Below are 13,670 nucleotides of genomic sequence, written 5' to 3'. Positions count from 1 at the left end.
GAGAGAGAGAGAGAGAGGGAGAGAGAGGGAGAGAGAGGGAGAGAGAGGGAGAGAGAGGGAGAGAGAGGGAGAGAGAGGGAGAGAGAGGGAGAGAGAGGGAGAGAGAGAGGGAGAGAGGAGAGAGGGAGAGAGAGGGAGAAAGAGGGAGAAAGAGGGAGAAAGAGGGAGAAAGAGGGAGAAAGAGGGAGAAAGAGGGAGAAAGAGGGAGAAAGAGGGAGAAAGAAAGGGAGAAAGAAAGGGAGAAAGAAAGAGGGAGAAAGAAAGAGGGAGAAAGAAAGAGGGAGAAAGAAAGAGAGAAAGAAAGAAGAGAAAGAAAGAGAGAAAGAAAGAGAGAAAGAGAGAAAGAAAGAGAGACTTGGGGAGAGCAGCATCTTCTCCTCCGCTCTGCCGATAGGGCTTCTCTGCCAATGTAATTCCGACAGACAGCCAGCTCCCTGATGCCAAACCGCAGGGAGACGACGGTCAATCAGCATGACTCTGTAGTGATGCCCCTTCCAGAGAGCAGAGCAGAAGAGAAAGAGCTGCTCTATTTGGCGAGTGCTGAACTGAAGCAGCAAAATCGACGGCTGAGCCAAGGCAGATCGTCCGCGTGCAGAACGGGCAAGTAATGAATCCTTGGCCCCATACACAAAACTAATAAAAAAGTCACGGATAACCCTTTAACCCTGCTGTTCTGTTCGGTCTGGGGAGACCTATTTTGAACTTTGGTATTTTTTGGGGTGTTCAAGATGCGGTTCTGAAACTTGTGGTTGATTGACTTAAATGAGGATGGGTCGGTCGGCCACGGGTTTCAGAGCCGCATCTTGAATATTTTAAAGAATATTGAAGTTCAAAGTCGGTCATTTTTGACCAACAGAACAGCAGGGTTAAGCTGAATTACCGACATAAACTAACAAAACCATAGAAATATATGAGGTTTCACCACAGAGGTTCCAGCCCATGTAGCACACTAGATCTGTGGGTACAGGCGCCAACAGTGGAAAGAAAAACCTAGAGAGGAACTGGAATGTAAGTTGGTGTGCAAGCAGCGTGTAGGCGCATGTTCACACCGGCCACTAAACAGACAAAATCCAACATAAAAACATAATAAGCAAATACCCTGGAGGAAATATATAGCAATAGTGCATGAAAATAATACAGGTGCTAACATGACATAATTTTGATAAAAAAAAAAAATAAACATAAAAGCCATCTCACCGTGTCATGGTGACCCTATTCAGGAGGGTCCTAACCTCTAATATTAAAACCTTACCATGTGTCAAGTGATGTGCATGTGAATAAGGGCTGAGAAGGACTGAGACCCGGCTGATGGACACGCAGCCATGGGGAACTACAGGGATGTAACGTCCAGCTGTTTAGTGGCCAATATGAACCTGCGCCTACACACCAACCTACGTTCCAGCTCATCTCTTTCAGTTTCCTCGCACCATGAGCAAGTAATGGTGCGGCCTTCCTTCTCTCTGAGCTGGACATTACATTCATTTACCGCAGGGTGTTTGTAGATTAGGCTGTTATCAGCGTAAAGAGCAGCACTGTACACAGGCAGATGGGGCACAGAGCTTGACCCAGGTAAGAAGACGCTGCTGATGCAAGCCACCAAAAACCAGCAAAGCAAACAGCGCTCAGTCGTCATGTAGCTCGGCCCCTCGAATGTCCGTGTTTATAGTACGTGTGTTACCAGGTTTATTATAAATGACACATGTACCGATTAGAACCTATGGTGATCCTCACGGCCAGTATTGTCCGGGTGAACCTGGCATTTTTTCTCCATTAGCACAGATGACAAGGGCCAATACAAGTCTATGTGTGCACACACCCCACAATGTGTACGCACCCGCTCACACACCTCATAACGCTACATGTACACACACTACAACACGTGCACACACACTACAACACGTGCACACACAATACAACTGTACGCACACACAATACAACTGTACGCACACACAATACAACGCCCCCCTGATGAAGGCAGGCACCGAAACGCGCGTCGGAGCAGGGCGCATCCTAGGGACTACTTTCAACTATAGCAGGTAAATACCAGGTGGTTTCTATTCTCTTTTTCTTGTTCTGCAGCACATTGGCTTGCATCACGCTGGCATCATATAGATTGCAGCATCATATATCAACTTTTGATTATTGTCCTTCGCCACCTTATGAATTATGCACATGCACTTTATGAAATTATACATTTTGGTATTTTTGCCTGGTCTACCATTTCCTACACTGATTTATGGCACATATCTTCTGTACATATATAATTGTCTAAGGGTCACTTCCGTCTGTCCCGGAAATCCCGCGTCGCTGATTGGTCTCGCCAGCTGCCTGTCCTGGCTGCCGCGACCAATCAGCGACGGAAACAGCCCGGACAAGAATAAGTCAATCCCTACTCAAGTCCAGTCAGTGCCCGGCGCCCGCTCCATAATCCTCTCCACTCAGCGCTCACACAGGGTTAATGACAGCGTTAACGGACCGCGTTTTCCCGAGGGTAATGCACTCCGTTAACGCTGCTATTAACCCTGTGTGACCAACTTTTTACTATTGATGCTGCCTATGCAGCATCAATAGTAAAAAGATCTAATGTTAAAAATAATTTAAAAAAAACAAAAAACCTGCTTTTCTCACCTTCCGTTGTCCACCGAGGCGCGCGCAGCTGCCGCCAGCTTCCGTTCCCAGAGATGCATTGCGAAATTACCCAGAAGACGCTACATCATCTGTGTAATTTCGCAATGCATGCTGGGAACGGAAGCTGGCTGCAGCCGCTTGCGCATCGACAGAGCTTCGCTGTACGCCGGAGGGTGAGTATAGAACTATTTATTTTTTTATTTTTTATTTTTTAACAGGGATATGGTGCCCACACTGCTAAATATCACGTGGGCAGTGTTCTATACTACGTGGGCAGTGTTCTATACTACGTGGGCAGTGTTCTATACTACGTGGGCAGTGTTCTATACTACGTGGGCAGTGTTCTATACTACGTGGGCTGTGTTCTATACTACGTGGGCAGTGTTCTATACTACGTGGGCTGTGTTCTATACTACGTGGGCAGTGTTCTATACTACGTGGGCAGTGTTCTATACTACGTGGGCAGTGTTCTATACTACGTGGGCAGTGTTCTATACTACGTGGGCAGTGTTCTATACTACGTGGGCAGTGTTCTATACTACGTGGGCTGTGTTCTATACTACGTGGGCAGTGTTCTATACTACGTGGGCAGTGTTCTATACTACGTGGGCAGTGTTCTATACTACGTGGGCAGTGTTCTATACTACGTGGGCAGTGTTCTATACTACGTGGGCAGTGTTCTATACTACGTGGGCAGTGTTCTATACTACGTGGGCAGTGTTCTATACTACGTGGGCAGTGTTCTATACTACGTGGGCAGTGTTCTATACTACGTGGGCAGTGTTCTATACTACGTGGGCAGTGTTCTATACTACGTGGGCAGTGTTCTATACTACGTGGGCAGTGTTCTATACTACGTGGGCAGTGTTCTATACTACGTGGGCAGTGTTCTATACTACGTGGGCAGTGTTCTATACTACGTGGGCAGTGTTCTATACTACGTGGGCAGTGTTCTATACTACGTGGGCAGTGTTCTATACTACGTGGGCTGTGTTCTATACTACGTGGGCAGTGTTCTATACTACGTGGGCAGTGTTCTATACTACGTGGGCAGTGTTCTATACTACGTGGGCAGTGTTCTATACTACGTGGGCAGTGTTCTATACTACGTGGGCAGTGTTCTATACTACGTGGGCTGTGTTCTATACTACGTGGGCAGTGTTCTATACTACGTGGGCAGTGTTCTATACTACGTGGGCAGTGTTCTATACTACGTGGGCAGTGTTCTATACTACGTGGGCAGTGTTCTATACTACGTGGGCAGTGTTCTATACTACGTGGGCAGTGTTCTATACTACGTGGGCAGTGTTCTATACTACGTGGGCAGTGTTCTATACTACGTGGGCAGTGTTCTATACTACGTGGGCAGTGTTCTATACTGCAAGGCCTGTATTAACGCATTGGGTATTCTACAATATGTCGTGGCCTGTGCTATATACTATGTGGCTGCTATATACATACATACATATTCTAGAATACCCGATGCGTTAGAATCGGGCCACCGATAGATAGACACACACACCCCACAACTGTACACACACACACACTCCCCAACTGTACACACACACTCCCCAACTGTACACACACACACAACTGTACACACACACACAACTGTACACACACACACAACTGTACACACACACACAACTGTACACACACACACAACTGTACACACACACACAACTGTACACACACACAACTGTACACACACACAACTGTACACACACACAACTGTACACACACACAACTGTACACACACACACAACTGTACACACACAACTGTACACACACACAACTGTACACACACAACTGTACACACACAACTGTACACACACAACTGTACACACACACACAACTGTACACACACACACAACTGTACACACACACACAACTGTACACACACACAACTGTACACACACACAACTGTACACACACACAACTGTACACACACACACAACTGTACACACACACAACTGTACACACACACACAACTGTACACACACACAACTGTACACACACACAACTGTACACACACACACAACTGTACACACACACACAACTGTACACACACACAACTGTACACACACACAACTGTACACACACACAACTGTACACACACACAACTGTACACACACACAACTGTACACACACACAACTGTACACACACACAACTGTACACACACACAACTGTACACACACACAACTGTACACACACACAACTGTACACACACACAACTGTACACACACAACTGTACACACACAACTGTACACACACAACTGTACACACACAACTGTACACACACACACACAACTGTACACACACACAACTGTACACACACACACACAACTGTACACACACACACACACACACACACACAACTGTACACACACACAACTGTACACACACACAACTGTACACACACACAACTGTACACACACACAACTGTACACACACACAACTGTACACACACACAACTGTACACACACACAACTGTACACACACACAACTGTACACACACACACACAACTGTACACACACAACTGTACACACACAACTGTACACACACACAACTGTACACACACAACTGTACACACACAACTGTACACACACACAACTGTACACACACAACTGTACACACACACAACTGTACACACACACAACTGTACACACACACAACTGTACACACACACAACTGTACACACACACAACTGTACACACACACAACTGTACACACACAACTGTACACACACAACTGTACACACACACACAACTGTACACACACACAACTGTACACACACACAACTGTACACACACACAACTGTACACACACACAACTGTACACACACAACTGTACACACACACAACTGTACACACACACACACAACTGTACACACACACAACTGTACACACACACACACAACTGTACACACACACACACACACACACACAACTGTACACACACACAACTGTACACACACACAACTGTACACACACACAACTGTACACACACACAACTGTACACACACACAACTGTACACACACACAACTGTACACACACACAACTGTACACACACACAACTGTACACACACACAACTGTACACACACAACTGTACACACACAACTGTACACACACAACTGTACACACACAACTGTACACACACAACTGTACACACACAACTGTACACACACACACAACTGTACACACACAACTGTACACACACACAACTGTACACACACAACTGTACACACACACACCACTGTACACACACAACTGTACACACACAACTGTACACACACAACTGTACACACACACACAACTGTACACACACACACACAACTGTACACACACAACTGTACACACACACACAACTGTACACACCACACACACAACTGTACACACCACACACACAACTGTACACACCACACACACAACTGTACACACACACACAACTGTACACACCACACACACAACTGTACACACCACACACACAACTGTACACACCACACACACACACTACATATACACACACAGCTGTACACAGTCGCTTCTCTCGTCACAGTCAGCAGCCACTGCGCCCATCACACCGCCGTACACGCGTCCCCGTGCCGTTACCTTCCGGTTGCTGACTGACGAGCCCGAGTACATGTAGTAGGCAATCCCAAGCACCCACAGGAAAGCGAAGCACAGCAGAATCCGCGATTTCCTCCTCATTGTAGAGCAGCAGAGCCCGGACCGCCGCGTCCTCCTCCGCCCTGTGAATGCCGCCTCTCCCCTTCTGGCACCGACTCCCTGACTGCAAGCAGGCCAGCGAGCAGGAAACAGCGAGCATCACCAGGTCAGGGGGCAAAGGTCGAGCTGCGCTCAGTCAGCCAATCACAGATCACCGAGGGGGTTGCCGGTCGGAATGGGTGGGATCAGCCGCGTCGCTATGGTTACAGAACGCCGCTGCTCGCGGATAGAAGTGGTGGGCGCGTTCTCCGTGAGTGCGGGAGGCGCCGCTCTTCTCCGTGGCTCTGACTGACTGCAGTCTGCCCTCCCTCCAGCAGGGGGCGCGTCTCACGTGGCCGCTAGTCTCCATTACTTTATCATTGGAGTCAGTAATAAATGTACCACGTACTGGGCGGAGGGGAGTGTGGCGCTGCCCGCAGTGATCGGCGGCTCTGCCTGCGTACCCAGCACACGGGGCTCCCTGACTGCTGCCGTGTCGCCACCTTGTGGTGAGAAGTCTCCGTGCCGGGAGCAGCGGTGCTCTGAGGTGATCTTGTTTCCCCCAGCAGATCCGTTCAGTGGCCGCATTCCGTCTGTCCTGAGCCTTTCCATTACTATCTGCTCGTGGCTGTGTAGTCGGATACCGGCATGGCGGAGCCCGTGACACCGATCCCGGACACAAGGAGCGGAGACTCGACGCTGGACCTGGGGCGGTGAGTGCGACATTAATTCTCTTTAGGCTACTGTATGTGTACACGTTCAGGATTTTTAGCGTTTTTTCCTAGCGTTTTTTCAGTCATTTACTGCCGAAAAAAAACGCTAAAAAAAAACGCTTACATAAGCATCCCATCATTTTTAATGCATTCCACATTTTTTGTTTTATAACAAAAACCAATCCATGAGGCTGATGTTGGTTTCTTATTCGTCAGTTTCTTATTCGGCATTTTTTTCTTTTCTGTTTTTTATAGGTTTAACAACAAAAAATAATCATCACAATAATAAAAGACAATGCAGTGAGGTGCCCTGATGTGAATACACTTAAAAACGGCTACAAAAATAATAAAACTGGCAAAAAATGGGCACCAAAGAGCGCTGAAGAAAGGGTTAAATGCCTTTGGGCCACTGATCTCACACTGCAGACATATAGAACAGGGAGCCCCACATCAAAACCAGTTTTTTCCAGCCTGGCCCAAATGGGTTCTGGGCACCAGAACTGGCATCAAAGTGGGCAAACAGCCCATTTTCACAGATTTGAATAAGTAACTGATGTTTTTAAAGGGTTAAATGCCTTTGGGCCACTGATATGACACTTACAATAGACAGAAAGTGAGGCCCTGCATCAAACCCAGGTCCCTCCAGCACGGTATCACTTTCTGTGTATTTTAAGTGTCAGATCAGTGGCCCAAAGGCATTTAACCCCTTAAAAACATCAGTTACTTATTCAAATCTGTGAAAATGGGCTGTTTGCCCACTTTGATACCAGTTCTGGTGCCCAGAACCCATTTGGGCCAGGCTGAAGGGACCTGGGTTTGATGCAGGGCATCACTTTTCTGTGTATTTTAGGTGTCAGATCAGTGGCCCAAAGGCATTTATCCCCTTAAAAACAGCAGTTACTTATTCAAATCTGTGAAAATGAGCTGTTTGCCCACTTTGATGCCAGTCCTGGTGCCCAGAACCCATTTGGGCCAGGCTAAAGGGACTTTCGTTTGATGCATGGCATCACTATCTGTGTATTTTAGGTGTCAGATCAGTGGCCCAAAGGCATTTAACCCCTTAAAAACATCAGTTACTTATTCAAATCTGAGAAAATGGGCTGTTTGCCCACTTTGATGCCAGTTCTGGTGCCCAGAACCCATTTGGGCCTTGCTGGATGGACCTGGGTTGCTTGCAGGGCATCGCTGTCTGTGTATTTTACGTGTCAGATCAGTGGCCCAAAGGCATTTAACCCCTTAAAAACATCAGTTACTTATTAAAATGGCAAGAATTGACTGCCCACTTTGATGCCAGTTCTGGTGTCCAGAACCCATTTGGGCCAGGCTGGAAATAACTGGTTTGGATGCGGGGCGCCCTGTTCTATATGTCTGCAGTGTTAGATCAGTGGCCCAAAGGTATTTAACCCTTTCTTCAGCGCTCTTTGGTGCCCACTTTGATGCCCATTTTTGTGCCAGTTTTATTATTTTTGTAGCCGTTTTTAAGCGTATTAACATTAGGGCACCTCACTGCATTGTATGTTATTATTGTGATGCTTATTTTTAGTTGTTAAACATGCAAAAAACAGAAAAGAAAAAATTGCCGAATAAGAAACTGACAAATAAGAAACCAACTTCAGCCTCGTAACCAATCCTACGGATGTAATTATGAATGTAACCAACCCTTCTACATGAGGTGCCCATTGCACCTCAACGGGGTAAGAAAGAGGGGCAATACTCCCTCATACATAAGATCCTAGGAATCAACTGAGAGCATACTGCCCCATTGATAACAAAACATATACCGTTTCATTATAAAACGTACAAATTTTATTGACATAATTCCAAAAATAAGTAAAATTACACTTAATACTGGTGATGAGGGTAGGGTAGATGACTAAAAGACACGTCCATAAGGAGACACATACATAACCACGTGAAGGTGCAAAAAAGTGCGGCGCGTGGAGCAAAATGCTCCACTTGGTGGGGCAAAAATATACTAGAGTACAAGATACTATATCAACCATAAGCTAAATAGCAGAAAGGTCCATCTATATAACTCCATCAAGTCACTACTACCCCCACTCAATATGCACTAACCCATAAAGTGCAACCAAAGCTAATAGAGCTGCCGCTAATCATGCTTACCCATGATGTAATCTCCCTCTGGAGGTGTCAGCTAGATAGCCCCGACGCGCGTTTCGCATTCTGAGCTTCCTCGGGGGGCTGTGTGGATATTGCTAACAAGGGGTCTTGTATATTAAGCGCACACCTGTGGTCCAATTACCGCTCTGATCGCATGGGGAGTGGATCAAACCGTCAGCACCGCGTCTCTTCCGGCAATCAAAACGGCGCACAGAGAGGGAGAAAAACTTCCCGTGACGTCATGCAGTCTACGCGTCACTCTCATGATGCCTTTGGAGGCGCGGCCTGATCGGGGATCCATTGCGCACATGCACTACTATCGCGGCCATTTTGGACAAGGGAACAAGTCATGGCAAACAAAAATACAGGTGTAAATGTACATATGTAAAAAGATTATAAACATGGCGTACTGAACGGCGTTTTGTGCATATGCTGCACTTTTTTCTGCAGCGGAATCGCATTCCGGAAGAAAACTCAGCATGTTCATTAAAGTGCGGAATCGCGGGGATTCCGCACACATAGGAATGCATTAATCCGCTTACTTTCCGTATGTGGCTATGCCCACCATGCGGGAAGTAAGCAGATCATGTGCGTATGGTACCCAGGGTAGAGGAGAGGAGACTCCTCCAGTCCCTGGGAACCATATAATTGTTAAAAAAAAAAAAAGTATTAAAATAACAAATAGTGATATACTCACCTTCCGGCGTCCCCGGCAGGCTTCCCGCTCCTTTTTTATTATTAACATTCTATCTTTTACTATTGATGTTGCATAGGCAGCATCAATAGTAAAAAGTTGGTCACACTTGTCAGGCACGATGTTATCCCATCCGACTATACCTGCTACAGTGACACCATTAGCCAAAGATGGGAAAGTAGTCCTATCATCCCGTGTTGATTGTTAAAAAAAAACACATACAGTACACATATAGTACATACTTGCAATATACACCAAATCCCCGAAGCCATCAATCATCTGCAAACAAAATTTAAATAATAAACAAACAATATACTCCCTGTGTCCGCCGTAATCCAACTAATAACGATTGTCCCACAACGATCTCCGGTAGAGAGCTGTAGCAGCAGATGCAACCGCTCTCCAGGGCCTCCGGTGATACAATGATGGAGATAATCCTCCGCACTGTATCCCTCCGCCGCCGAAAGGTCACCTGAGTTCACCTGTCACTTGTGGCACTACAGCGTGAGAATTTTCTCACAGCTGTAGTGCCGTAAAGTGAACTCCGATGATACACTGCGGGAGGATTATCTCCGATCAGTGTGTCATCGGAGGCCCTATAGAACGATCACATCTGCTGATGTAACCACTCTACAGGGGATATTGTCGTGGGACATCCATTATTACAGAGGGACTATGTCGGAACAGGGAGTATTTGTATTTATTTTTTAAAAATTTTTGCAGGTGATCGATGGCTTCGATTGGATTAGGCGTGGAATAAAAATTATGAAAAAATGTGTAGCGTTTTATTTCATTAAAATACTTGTTTCTGGCTGTTTTTTTTTTTTTTTTTACCCATTAATAACTATAGGATTAATAATGGATAGGCGTTTTATTGACACCTCTCCACTATTAACCTGGCTTAATGTCACCTTACAATCAATAGTGACATTAGCCCCTTATTACCTCATATGCCACAGCAACAGGGCTAAGTCCTTGTACGATGCACCAATTCTGGGGCGGCTGGGTACTGGTATTTTTAGCCGGGGGGCAATATCCATGGCCCCTTCCTAGGCTATGAATCTCAGCCCACAGCTGTCTGTGTAGCCTTTCTGGCTATAAATTATAGGGGGACCCCACGTCTTTTTTTTTTTTTTTTTTTTTTTTAAGGTCCCCCTATTTTAATAGCCAGTAACGGCTAATTATACAGCTGTGGGCTGAGATTCATAGCCTCCTGGGAAGATCCATGGGTATTAACCCCTTCCCAGGATAGAAATATTGGCCCCCGGCCGTTGGCTTTCCCTGTCTGTTGTAGAAAATTGCGCTGGAGCCCACATATTTTTTTTTAAATTAAAGATATTGTGTGCAGATTTTGTGTGTGTGTGTGTGTGTGTCTTTAACTATTTATGTACCATTTTTTTCTATCTAAACAAAAAAATGGAACAGCACTTTTACCAACAGGTGAGTGCACGCCTACCAGACAAAACATCCAAGACTTGCCTCAATCCAGACATAGGAAAAAATGCAGGCAGCACTCCATAGCTTAAAGGTGAAAAAAATGTGGTTTTATTTCAAACCCACAGCTATGGAGTACTGCCTGCATTTTTTTCCTATGTCTGTCTACACTATTCTTCCATGGAGTATGTAAAATAAGAGGTTGGACAAAGAAATTATATCACAGTTCTTTTTTTTTTTTTTTTTTTTTTTTTTTTTTAAATTGATCTCTAGGTTACAAATCCGCATTAAAAAAAATGCATCAAAAACGCTCTGATTTTTACCTGCACTTTTTGCCAAGAGGTGCAGATTCTGTGCAGAAAATGCTGAAGGCAATCTGCAACGTATGCACATACCCTTACAGTGCCCTCTCATCAGGGCCGGCCCGAACGTATAGGCGAACTAGGCGGCCGCCTAGGGCGCCGACCCAAAGGGGGCGCCAGAGAAAAAATAGAAAAAATTATAAAAAATCTTTTAAAAAGGCAAAAAGTTTTAGGGATGGAAAGAAAAGTGTACATAAATATTTTTTTTTACCATAAATTTAAAAGAAAAACCGTTGAGCTTCAATTTACGCACGGAAAGGAGGCGCTAAACTACGGACGTGAGTCGTTTGCATCGTCTGCTGACAGGTGTTTGATCCCGCGTGTTTATTTTGCTCCTAAGTTTTCAAATGTTAGCAAAGCAAACAACCAAAAATGCACACTTAGCACACACTACACTAAGGGGGCACCCGAGAGAAAAAAATACGTATACTTAAAAGGTAGGTGTACCATATGGCCTATTTATACGTAGTTTGGACTTTAGGTACTAGTTGGCGATTATATTGATAGATGTCATCAGCAGTCGATGCGGCTAGTGGGAGGAGTCTATTTTGACGCATTGGCGTAGACTGCCTGGCTGGACTGCTAAGGCAAGGGTGATAGATAGTATCTACGTTTTTTGCATATCGGCGCGCGTGATTATAATATTTTCGAGGTATGTCTACTGTTTGCATGCTTTATCATGTGAGCTATTGCTGTTATTTTGTATATTCATTAGATTCATTGGTCCATGAGGTTTCATGAATGCAAATAGAAAATAGGAGGTTTTTAGTACATTTTTGGCCTAGGTTCTAAAGTGTTAGAGGCTGCGAGGTAGGTATATTGTTTTGATTTTCAAAAATATTGGAAACATTGGAAATTGTTAAAGAAATTTGTGGCTTTTGTCTTAAAAGTAAAATCGTATTATATAATGTTCAGATAACAATTTTAATCGGCGCGTTAACTTTTAGGTAAATGCTGCGTGTTGTAACGAGTCATGGCTGATAAGAAGAAAAAACTTTCGAGGTTTCAGAACCGTAAAAGAAAAGCTGAGGCGGAGAAATCACTTTCAAAAATCAAAGGGTCATTTTTTAAAATATCTAAGCAATAGAAATGAAGACGCGGAATTCCAAACGTTGGAACAACAGGCTTCTGTTGCCTCTGAAATATCGAATGTGGAAATAGAGTTTGTTTCTCATGCTGAAAATAGTGAACTACAACCATCAATATCTGGTGGTAGATCTGATCAAAGTACCAGTACTGACATGGAGGCTGGTACATCTATAGAAATACTACGCAAAGACTATTCGGACGATCCCGCTACGTGGACCGTAATCAATGTTGACTTACGCCTACATGTAGTAAAACTCGGCCCCACACAAGTTAAAGATTTCGATTTTCCTTTGGACACTAATCGTAGAAAATTTTCTTGTGTTCACTATAAACGTCATCTTGTCAATGGTGAAAGTCTTGAACGTAATTGGCTAACGTATTCTATTCAGAAAAATTCAGTTTTTTGTTTTTGCTGCACGTTGTTTCCAGACTCATCACTTCAACTAGGAATCATCAAACGCTCAGCCTTAGGTACTGCTGGTGTAAATGACTGGAAAAACATATCTGCTATTTTAGTCAGCCACAAAAAAAGCTAAGATCACATGATTAGCTTTCAAAAATGGAAGGAACTCGAAAATAGACTTAAGATCAACAAGACCATTGACGAAGAACACTTACGCAAAATTGAAGAGCAAGAAAAATACTGGCATCAAATGTTAGAAAGGTTGATAGCTCTAGTGAGGGTACTAGGTACGCAAAACTTAGTGTTCCGTGGATCAAATGATGCATTGTTTGCATCTAATAATGGGAACTTTTTGAAATTTGTGGAGTATTTGGCTATGTTCGATCCCGTCATGTGTGAGCACATTTGGAAAATCCGGGACAAAGAGATTCATGCACATTATTTGGGAAAAACAATACAGAATGAGATTACTGCTAAGTAATGGTATTCGGGAAAAGATTCTTGACGATGTCAAA

At 44.6% G+C, this 13,670-nt stretch overlaps 1 protein-coding gene across 1 annotated transcript in view; it reads right to left on the bottom strand.

Moving 5' to 3' along the window:
• The window catches only part of GALNT2 (polypeptide N-acetylgalactosaminyltransferase 2), a 156,571-nt gene extending 150,107 nt beyond the window's left edge, over window positions 1–6,464 (bottom strand). Inside the window, exon 1 of the mRNA XM_069769270.1 lies at window positions 6,244–6,464. Coding sequence (XP_069625371.1) covers window positions 6,244–6,342 — 99 coding nt within the window. The 5' untranslated portion in view covers window positions 6,343–6,464. The remainder of the gene's footprint in view (window positions 1–6,243) is intronic.
• Window positions 6,465–13,670: the final 7,206 nt, after the last annotated feature.

This window comes from Ranitomeya imitator, chromosome 5 (genome assembly GCF_032444005.1).
Source record: "Ranitomeya imitator isolate aRanImi1 chromosome 5, aRanImi1.pri, whole genome shotgun sequence".
NCBI lineage: Eukaryota > Metazoa > Chordata > Amphibia > Anura > Dendrobatidae > Ranitomeya > Ranitomeya imitator.
Note: the sequence above shows the minus strand (reverse complement) of the source record. Positions and strands in the feature narration are given on the sequence as shown.